The sequence below is a fragment of the Quercus lobata genome, chromosome 2 (assembly GCF_001633185.2).
Source record: "Quercus lobata isolate SW786 chromosome 2, ValleyOak3.0 Primary Assembly, whole genome shotgun sequence".
In the NCBI taxonomy this organism is placed as follows: Eukaryota; Viridiplantae; Streptophyta; class Magnoliopsida; order Fagales; family Fagaceae; genus Quercus; species Quercus lobata.
The window spans coordinates 942,891-954,531 of NC_044905.1; the positions used below are offsets into that span (position 1 = coordinate 942,891).

The 11,641-nt window shown below is 34.5% G+C and overlaps 1 protein-coding gene across 9 annotated transcripts; it reads right to left on the reverse strand.

Moving 5' to 3' along the window:
- Positions 1-823: 823 nt before the first annotated feature.
- LOC115970047 (heat shock factor protein HSF30) lies at positions 824-8,001 on the reverse strand. Of its 9 annotated transcripts, XM_031089720.1 has the most exons (5): positions 7,303-7,999; positions 5,490-6,303; positions 4,384-4,461; positions 1,233-1,310; positions 824-1,124 (listed from the first exon to the last, which is right to left on the reverse strand). In XM_031089720.1, the coding sequence occupies exons 1-5, from the start codon at positions 7,600-7,602 to the stop codon at positions 1,009-1,011; spliced, it is 1,386 nt and encodes a 461-aa protein (XP_030945580.1). In that variant the 5' UTR covers positions 7,603-7,999; the 3' UTR covers positions 824-1,008. The 9 variants fall into 9 exon arrangements, 3 of the variants coding, with proteins under 3 accessions (XP_030945580.1, XP_030945571.1, XP_030945586.1); XM_031089711.1 differs by having other exon boundaries at positions 824-1,310; positions 7,303-8,001; XR_004087114.1 differs by lacking the exons at positions 824-1,124; positions 1,233-1,310 and adding an exon at positions 4,657-4,863 and having other exon boundaries at positions 4,368-4,479; positions 7,303-7,996.
- Between the last annotated feature and the right edge of the window lie 3,640 nt (positions 8,002-11,641).

An 11,641-nucleotide genomic window follows, 5' to 3' on the forward strand; every position in this document is an offset into this window, starting at 1 on the left:
TATATTTTTCCTTCTCCACCTGCAACCATAAGTCAAACAAAAAAAAGATCAAACAGTTGCTAACTGGTTTTCAGCTTCATAAATTAACTGATATGCTTATGCCACTTATGTGTGGCACCATTGGTGCCACACATAACTGGTTTTGTAGTCTCTTTTCTTTCACTCATTTGGTGCCATTTCGACTGGATAGAGTATAGACTATGTGTAAGAATATGGTAAACCTCCTATATATGGACCCTCTTCTGGTTTCTGCTTCTTTTTTTTCTTTTTCCATATAAAAGCTTATATAAAGGTTTACACGTAACTACGAAAATGACTAATGGATTAGGTTTCTTCCAATTCGATTTCCAAAAAACGATAGTGGCTTAGACTTTAGTTTTAATTTCATAAGTGTTTGAGGGGTCAATACTAGTCATCGGATACCCCATTGCCCTGCTCATAGAGCACGTGTATCTATCCCCTACAAAGCACTTCAATCTTTTCGGTTCATTGTATATAAATTTTAACCCAACTCATGGATTAGATGCCCTTCAATCCCTGCCGTATAAACACAATATTCCTCCACTAAGTTTGGCCCTGACCACATTCATAGAAACTAGTTCTATTTAAATGTAAGGCGTGTGACATTTTAAAATCAGATAGTTTAAAAAAAAAAAAAAAAAACTCTTGTTTGTTTGTAATAGAGGAAGCCCTATCACCAAATAATTGTAGGGAAAATGCCTTCATATAGCATTTCTACACAAAATTAATTGTGAAAATATTATGGGGTCCAAATAAGATTTTCACAAACAATAAAAGGAACAAAAATAAAATGATAAGAAAATAGAAGATCACAAACATAATAGAGAATTCAAAGGATTTACATGATTATGCTTTTAGCCTACATCCACTCTCTTACTAACAAATGTGGAGAATACAGATGGGGTAATTATCACACTCTCACTGTGCCCAAACCCCAATAAACTCCATGCTACTCTCTTTCACAAATACAAAATTAGCAAAGAGAAGTTATTTTCCCTCTCTGAAAGCAATTGCCGCTCCACCACTCTCTTGCTCACTCTCTCTGCTACACGAAGGCGCGTATATATAGAGCAAAAATTCTGGTGTGTCGGCAAGGCAATACTCTGTCCATGCAAGAAAGTCATGCCTCATCATGATATTGCATTCAAGGAGATGTGATATCAAAGTCACGCTGCTTGACAAACTGGCTTGAAACAACACAATATCCAAACCTGATATTTGGTTGCATTGGAAAGAAGACAAGCCACCTACTCCATTTACGTCCCAGGCTTGACATTTCAAGTCACATTCTGACATAAATCACATAAAATCAAATACCTTCTCAGAATAGCAAAACAAAATAGTTCAATTTTTACGGCCCACTCAAGTCCATAATAGCTTAAGATTAAAACTAACGCATTTTTTTTCCTTTCTTTTGGAGGTAAAAACTAATGCGTTGTTGTTGTTGTCGTCCAAATAAACTTATAAGCTTAGTACATCATGTCAGGTAATTGTTAATTAGAAACGACCGGCCTAAAGATTGTTTTTAATGTATTAGTCTTCATTAGAAAGGAATATCCTTTGTTTGGAATGAAAATGACATTTGCATGAGATTCCTTCTCATCTTATCTTTGTCTCTAACATGCTTAATCATGTGATTATATCAGTGCTGTGTCTGTTAGAATTAAATACTATTGGTGTAGGGAAAAGAGAGGATGGAAAACCGAGGATAGAAAACGATGGGGTCATTATCATTTTCCTAATTATTTTGGTAGTATTGGAGAAAACTCAACGGAAAGAAAGAGATAAGGTATTTTCTCCATGGGGGGCTCCACAAAGTTTCTTCACTTCAAAACATACAGAAAACAGATGATTTTACGTTTTCACTTTATCAAATTTTTTTCTTATACACAAAATAAATGAATAGGGGAAATAATATAATTTCACTTTCATATGGTGTCATCTTTACAAATTGTTGACACCCATTTCTTATGAAGGCCCAAATAAAGCAAATTATTTTAGGCTTTTTTTTTTTTTTTTTTTTTGGATAATAAAAAAGGGTAAACAATCCTACCTGAACATGACCATAATAACAACCTAACCGCTGGGTCCATGCCCTACTAAGATGCAAAAGATGCGGTAAGCCATAACTTCCCAGTCCCACAAAGGACACTAGTGATCCTAAGTTGCCAAGGTAGGCAATCCCATGCAAGTCCATATTCGGACTCGAACATGGGACCTTACCCTTGGCGCATCTTGTGCTTCACCTAACACCACTAGACCACACCCCATCGGTGGTAAATTATTTCAGGCCTTCTATCTTTTATTTGTATCTTTTTTATTTTCTCACATTCTCATATAACTCATTAATGGAAAATTTGAAGGAATATTGTATGGAGGTAAAAGTTCTTGGATCTGGTTTAGTCAACATATTTCCAAAAATTGATACAAAACCAGATTGTTCTAAATTCCGAATAAGAACAAAACTCAAGCTTGCCATTATTCTAGATGTCCAACACCAAAAGCTTTATTCCTTATTCAAGTATGGACATGTGCCTTAACCTATTATAAAGCCTGCTCGCAAGCCATGCATTAATCAAATCACATTTTTACCCCCACCAACCTTATATAATAAAAGTATAATAGTAAATTCATACATATTTCAGAAACAAATGAAATTTTTATATGTATTTTGTCCTCTGTACGAAACAGACAAGTAGGAAAATAAGAATATTTTCTTACCACTTTCTTTTTTTAATTATCATTTCCATATTTTCCATCAATCCAATGTACGAAACAGACAAGTAGGAAAATAAGAATATTTTCTTACCACTTTCTTTTTTTAATTATCATTTCCATATTTTCCATCAATCCAACCAAACAGGCCTGATGTGCATGTGTTAGTTCAGTCTGCTGCAATCCATAATCACTAGAAGTTTAGAACTGAAGCTCTAGCAAAATGTCATCCTACCCTGCTTCACTACAGTCTTCACCAAGGAGATGTCTCTTCTACCATACAGAAGAGATTAAGAGAACCTTTTTTCTCTATTCAATTCTTTTATAATTTACTAATTCCTTTATTTTATTAGTTCCATATTTTTACACTTCATAGGTCCAGATTGAACACCTAGCTCTTTCTGTCATTCATGTCTACTTGTGACAAAACCCATAGGACCCATCCTAGTCTCCTTCATTATCCCAAAAAACAAAAGGCTTTTTTTTTTTTATAACAAAGAATGATATGATCTCTAGACTATTTCTCTAGTCTCCTTCATTATCCCATAGGGCCCATCCTAGTCTCCTTCATTGATGTAGCTACTGGTAAGTACAAGATTTACAGAATTAAAGATTAATTTATCATTTAATCCCAAAAATAAATAAATAAATAAATAAAACAGAATTGAACATAATCTAACTACATACATAAGGCATTACTATCCAACTAAACTACTCAGAAGTTACAACAGATAAAGTTTCAGTTGAGCACAAGAAATGGTACCTTAATAGTTTTTTGGCCAGATGGTAATCCACACAGCCATAGAAAGGGAAAAACAAGAAAGGCATCATAGGAGAAGGTTTCTTATGCATCATATATGTTTTTTTTTTTTTTTTTCCTTTTTATAGTGTATGGATCCCACAGCCTCTTACAATCTGTAACACACTAGGGAAAATGCATATATCTAAGCCAATAAATAATTATTGCAGAGACAGAAACAAGACCAAAGTTTCCTGTCCATTAGTTGCAGAAAGCTAAACCAGCTTGCATCCAGATACCTCTTAGTTCACAGGGTAATCCACACAGCCATAGAAAGGGAAAAACAAGAAAGGCATCATAGGAGAAGGCTTCTTATACATCATATATGTTTTTTTTTCCCTTTTTATAGTGTATGGATCCCACAGCCTCTTACAATCTGTAACACACTAGGGAAAATGCATATATCTAAGCCAATAAATAATTATTGCGGAGACAGAAACAAGACCAAACTTTCCTGTCCATTAGTTGCAGAAAGCTAAACCAGCTTGCATCCAGATACCTCTTAGTTCACAGGGTAATCCACACAGCCATAGAAAGGGAAAAACAAGAAAGGCATCATAGGAGAAGGCTTCTTATACATCATATATGTTTTTTTTTCCCTTTTTATAGTGTATGGATCCCACAGCCTCTTACAATCTGTAACACACTAGGGAAAATGCATATATCTAAGCCAATAAATAATTATTGCGGAGACAGAAACAAGACCAAACTTTCCTGTCCATTAGTTGCAGAAAGCTAAACCAGCTTGCATACAGATCTTAGTTCACAGGGTATCCGGGCCACAGTCAACCCAAAAATAAAAATGTGTTTGTAGTGCTTATTCTAACGAGTTATGAGTCTAAACTTACCAAGAAGAATATAAATCCTTAATTGCAGCTTGGCCAAATACGCACAGACCTTATAGCCATTATGCACCAAGCAATGAGCTGAAACACATTGTAACTCTGTAAGAGAAACTGAGAAAGCCATATTAGTCAGCCAGCAAAAATAGAGACTACATTCAGAAACCGAGAACAGCTCATTAACAACATAAATAATAGTAATGCAAGCCATATAACAAACTAGTAACAAGAAATCCATATCTACATCCGAGGAGAAAATGACAAAAAACGTTTGCGTACTTTCTGTACATAGCTAACATCTGCATGGATGAAGTTTCTACGCGTAGCTGATATCTACATATACAAATTAATGAATTGGAACTTCCCAGCCACGATAATTGAGCAAGGTATCAAACATGCATATATACAGCAGAGACTGTAGCTGTAGCTTGGGAATGAGTCAATGCTTAATGCCCTCCTTATACAAATTTCCGTTGGCTAGACTGCCTGCAAAATGCAGAACATAAACAACAAATCATAAGCCTGTGAACAGATTCAAAGCACACTAGAAGGTATTATAAAATGGACAAGCCTTAAGTATAATTCCTTAGATGCTATACCTTATGTTTCCCAACTAAATTCAATCACATGACTACTAATGCAACAAAAATTCAACCACATGGTTACTGATGCAACAAAGACAATGTTACCTTTTTCAAAGAACAATGACAATTGAATTCAATCATGAGGTTCATTGGTCAATATAACCTTGTGATTGAATTCTATTGGGAACCTGAAGTACGATACCTAAATAACTGTTCCTAAGATACCTAAATAACTGTTCCTAAGTTTCGCTGGAAAAATATATGGATGATTAAATTATCATTAAAGGATACAGAAGAAGAGCAAAATGTGTTGGCCTCTTTGCAACTCTCACCATCCCTGCTGCATAAGAAACCATACATTTATCACCCAGAGAACAAATATGCGAAAGTAACATAATGACCAGACTGGAGTTTTCAACACATACCTATTATGAGGCTATACATGAATAGAGTTGCAGAGACCAACACAAACATAAAAAAATACCACAACATCATCATCTCATATATGGGGTTGGTCACGGCATCGACCTGAGATAACCATTTGATCGACGAGGTCTTGGAAATCATCACCCCAGTCATCAGGTTCTGCGACCAAATCCTCCACTTCCACATCAATTTCCGACTTATCACCAACCACAGCTTCTTCATCCGGATTTTCAGTTATTAGATCTTCATTCAATAGTTCTTCCCATATGGTCTCATTGACAGAATCCAAATTGGCACCACTTCTTGTGGGTACTGAACTTGCAATTGGGTCATTGATATCACTGCTTGATTCATTGTCCAAGGCAGCTGAGAAAAATGTTTCCATAGTTGCCATTTCTTCTCGATCTTGGCTTGTAAAGTCCACAACTTGGTCACTGCCTGCCAACACAGACACGTCTTCTTCTTGCAAATTCTCCACACTTGGGCTTGCAGTAAGTCTACGCTTTCGTCCAATTTCAACACCCTGTAGTCCTCTTCTTTGAGCACTCATCTGACTAAATTGCTGGATAAAGGATGGGTTATTGAGTGCTTTAGCAAGAAAATTCATTAACTGTTGCTGTTTCCTCTCTGTGGTCTGTAACCTATCCTCCATTGCAATCATTTGTTCCCTTGAATTCTGTTGTTGCTGCCTCAACCTCACAATTTCAGCCATTAGCAAGCCTCGATCTCTCTTTAATATCTCAAGCTCACCTTCTAACCCATATTGTCCCAATTCAACACAAGCTCCTCCTCCTTGTTGTTGCGTACCCTGTGTGACATGTCTTCTTCTTTTGATGGTCTTTAATAGATGCTTTTGCCCTGCCAGAAACCCTTCGTTTGCGAATTCCCATCGATCAGGATCAACCTTTCTGAAACCCTGCATTCAATTACACCATTAAAAGTGATCAGAAAGCCTTGAAATTAACCCCCCCCCCCCCCCCCCAACAAAAAAAAAAATGATATAGCTGGTATGGCCAACCAAAACTAATCAAATTAAACCTTCAATAACTTATTTAAGTCACATTTCAATTAGCAGGAACCTAGGTAAAATATTAATTCACAACCAAAAATAAAGAAATCTAAAATCAAATGTGTGTGAGCAATTCAAACCAGCGATAAATTAGACAGCAGGACACTCAAATGTATAACTAACCAAGAAATAAAGTTAAAATGGAAAAAACAAAATCAGACAAAATCTAACTTGACATAGCTGTAATTTTGAACAAGTGAAATAGAAGATATAAATCAGGTCCAAATTTCATTAACCAGATAAAAGGAAAAAAGAAAAAAAATATTCTCGATGTTCAAAACATCATACAGTAGGCGTGCACACACCAAATTCACACAAAGCTCCAACTTTTACGAGGTCATTGAGAAGCGTGCAAACACTGAATTCAATTAGGATCAAAACTAGCATTTAGTAGAATGCAAATGCATTATACATAATTCAAAACGCTAAGACGAAAATTTTCATAGCCTTAGAGTGCGATCTGATAATTAAGCAATACTAGCAATAGCACATGCAAATCAAACATAGTTCAAACAAGGGAAACGCACACTTGAGACTGATCAACTCATCAGACTGAACATGCAGCCAAGCCAAACTACCAAAACACTTATTCACTATTACCCAATTGTGAAGTATCTGAATGAATCATTCGATTTAAGCCCCCAGAAAGTTAAAAAAACCTTTGAATCAAAGAAAAATTTTGCACACCCACCAAAATATTCAAACAGTTCAGGGATTTGCAATAGTAGCAAAATGAAGAAAGCAAAACAGAGCTAGAAAAAGAAAACCCTGATGCAATTTTGCAAAATCGCCACCAACAATGCAAGAAAGATCGCAGCTTTAGCACGGGGATACAGTGATACTTACATATGTATTGAGCTGGCGAACGAAGCTTGAGAAATTACTGTGCTTGAAGTGGCGAGGAAGAAGGGTGGTGGAGAATTTGTGAGAGTCCCAAACAACGAAGCTATTGCGAGCTGCGCTCCACGACACGATCGAGTCAGTTGCTGGGTCTTCCACCATTTCAAAGGTCTTGGTCAGAAATGGAGGCGGGCCAACCTCGTGTAACCCCTCCATTGGTTGCGGTGAAATGCACGAAGATGAAGAGGACGATGATCCCACACCGTACGTCACCGTTTCTTCTTCCTTAACCATCACTCCCTCCATTGCTCTGTTTTCCCTAGGATCGAAACAGTAACAGTAACAGTAACAGAGTCTTGTTGGAGAATTTGATGCAAAATTTGAGTTTTTGAGAGAGTTTTCTGAATTGGGTGTTGTGTCAGAACTTTAAAAAAAGTGAGAAATTTTGAGGCTTTAGAGTCGCAAAGACAGAGTATTCAGTGAAATTTCAGGAGAGTCTGGTGACTTGGTAATGGTATTGTTGTGAAGTGAAGTAAAATAAGAGTTTTTGAGAGAGTTCTGTAAAGTGGGTTAGTGTTGGAACTTAAAAAAAGTGGGACTTTTTTGAGTGTTTGACATGGTTGTTAAGGCTTTGGGAAGCAGAGGAGAGAGGGAACGGGATTTTTATGGCGGTGGATAGGAAACTTCTAGAGACAATAGATATTTTTTCTGTGTATTGATGTCGGTCTTTGACGAAGCTTGTAAGAAGTTTCTGCCATTTGTCACTCACACTCATCAGAACATTACTTACTAGACATTCTAGAAACTTCTCCACATTTCGATTTTCTGGGCTGGGCTTGGCTGCAATGGGCCGGGCTGGTTAGGCCGACATGATAGGCCGACATGATATAAATATATATATATATATATATATATATGAGCTCACTAGGTAAGGACCATTAAAAATGGCAGCTCCACCAACAGGCCTCCAACAGCCCATGGACCTCAACTTTATCACAGGTTATCTTCTTCTTTCTTCCTTTTTATGGGAGTGATTTCAGTTCGCTCAACTGATATAGTTGTAAAAAAAAAGAGATTTGGATTATTTAGAATTCGAATCCCACCTACATCAAAAAAACTAACTAGTGTCTTGACCGAATCATAAAAACTAATCATCTCAAAAAAAAAAAAAAAAAAAAAAAACTAATCAATATCATGACTTGATGATAAAAGACCTGTCATCATAGAATAAATGTCATTGATTGAAATTCTATCATTAAAAAAAAAAAAACTTTTATGGATAATTCTATAGTTAAGGGAGGAAAAATTTAAACCTTGACATCTCAATAAGAAGTGCCAAAAGATACTAGTTGAGATACAATGTTGTCGGCATCCTCATCTTCTTCTTCTTCTTTTTTCAGGGTTGTAGGGTAAACTGTAAAGTACTTGTCAAATAGCATTTCAGTGTGATTAATTGTAGGCGTTAGCATTAGATGTTGAGGTGAGTGAGCATGTTTTTGGTACAAAAATCTATGTCGGCCATCTCATCTTATTCAAAAATGGAAGGCTCATGGCTTGTTTACTGCCCCAATCTTGTGGGCCAAAATTTGGACTTTGTAGTTGACTTATTCCTTCATACTAGTGGGCCTTTGCCTGCTAAGATCCATAGTCCACTGGGCCTTAAGATTTAGACCCTCCATCCTCATCCTTTTTTCTTTTTTTTTTGAAAGAAACTCATCTATTAATTGGGTCAAAACTTGTATTGTAACAATGTAACATAAGAAACGCATCTTATCTTTTTTTTTTTAGCTCACTTTCCCGATTTTCTAAATTGTACATGTAATATCTGAAGCTTTTTGGAAAATTTTCTATAATTATTTCTCGTGCTTTATAAACTCAAGAACTTAACATTATTTACTGTAATTTGTCAAAAAGTTTACTACTAAAACCCTATTTCATACAAAAATGTCAAAGGCACCTTAACCTTTTCTAATCATGGACATTGACAACTTACTTGAAACAGTAGAAACTTCAAAAACCAACGAGGCTGTACAAATCAAAATGATAATGGTCCATAAACAATGTAGTGGCCCATCCAAAAGGCAATACTACGATCTATGATGGTTCAAACTTTTGGCATGGACAAGGGATATGATGGGCCTAAACTTCTCCATATCCTTTCTGAATGATTCTTTCTGAAATGGCCCAACACACATTTTTTTTTCTTTCTTTTAAGTGAACTTTTACACCCATGTTTTGATTAATGGAGAATCTGACAGTGCTGCTTAGGGGGCGTTTGTAGGGGTGTTTAAACAGCAGTTTTCAGTATTTAAACACTCTTATACATATTTTCACAACATTTAAATAATGATACTAGAAATTTCTAACCAAACGGGCCCTTAGTCACCAAACTATTACAACTCTACTTGTTAGAGAAAAAAAGAAAAATATTTTTGAGCTATAATAAGAGATTGGGTCATGCTAATGAGCGCCCTAAGGGCACTTATTAATAATCCATTTTAGGAAAGTTTTGATACCACTTTTATGGGAAATGAAAAAAGCTGTTAAAATATTAATTACTTTTTTCTCATTTCCCATAAAAACTTTCTTTAAATGGATTATTAACCAGTGCCCTAAGGACACTCGTTAGCATTTCCCTAAGAGATTTTATTTATTGGATAAAAATTCTTACGGCCAGTCAATATAGGTACATCATACATGGATTAATTATGCTCTAAAAAACCTTATACAAGGCTACAGTGACTGATCTCTCTCTCTCTCTCTTAATGTGTAAAATACATAAAAATATATCTATATATATATTTATTGGATTTTGCTAATGTGTGCCCTAATAATTTTCCTTTTTAGAAAAAAAAAATTCTGAAATTGAAAAAATATTGACAACTTTTTTAATTCTCAAGAAAATATTTTCAAAAATTGATTGCTTAGGGCACACATTAACCGGACTCATATTTATTATAGAAACTCACGATCGAGCATGCAACAAGAAAAATGAGCTGTGAATCTTTGGAATGACAGATGGAGCAAGATTAAACTATGCTTAAATCTCACATTCAAACTTCATAAAAAGGTTCCCTTGGCTTTCAAAGTGATGTTTGAAACTACGTATACGTACCAAATCAAGGGAAATTTTGGCGTTTACTAAACTTCATTTATGCAGTTTTTTTCATGCTGAAACTTATTCTCTGTCACTTTAATTAATAAAACTAGCTTATAATCTCATGTATATGCATAGATACACTTAAAGATATACAATAAGATACATAATATAATTCATATATATATAGTTTAAATACTATTAATAGTTATTTTTATATTTTTTTAACCTTTAAAAAATTTTGTATGGATATTATTAGGTATAAAATGAAAATTGTCCCTTTTTAAAAAAAAAATTATTGTAAAGCATTTTTTTTTTTTTACAATTTATTTATTCTAGATTTTTTTGTTTTTGTGCTTAATACCTTATTTAGATGAATATTTATGATATGGTCCCACATTTGATTCTAAAATTAAGAAATAAAACTCTTTAAGAATAAATAATTTAGGACACATGACGCAAAATTGAAACTCTAATTTAAAATTTTAATTTGAGTTTCTCTCAGTTTCACCTATTATATATATATATATATATATATATATATATATATATATAAATCCCTCTTCAAATGCAGCTCAAAGCTTAAGAATAGGATTATTTTTATGACATAGTTGTGAATTCCAATTAGCTTAATGATTGTGAATTCCAATCATCCAAATAAGGTATTAAGTACAAAAACAAAAAAAATCTAAAATAAAAAAATTTTAAAAAAATAATGCTTTTAATGACATGTTTGAGTCATAAATCCATTATTCTAATAAAATAATTTATTTATTAAGCTAATTAGAATTCACAATCATTAAGCAAATTATATTATCATATTTACGTCAAATGAATGCGGTCAAGGACTGAAAGAGTGTGTTTAATTAATCATCAGCAAAAGAACCTAAATGGACCCCACGAAGGGTGTCAAAGCAAAGAGGGAGAGAATTAAGGAAGTGACCTCATCTCATTGTCCCTTAAAAGTATATTCAAAACGTGATTTCTGGTCGTGGGGCATTAACTCATTAAAGCAAAGGCTCTCTAAACCTAACATTTCCCCCTCTTATTATATATATTAATGTATACTATATATGTTAGCTATGATATTTTTTTTTTTTTTAACTTTTCCCAGCGAGTGAGTGAAGGGGAAAAAAATTAGTATAAGGGGAAAAGCTTTTCATTTGGGTCAAAAAGTACACTCAATGAGGAAAGAGTTAAAAGAAATCTTATGTGCATCAAATCTTTAGAAATTCTAGGCTAGCAAGT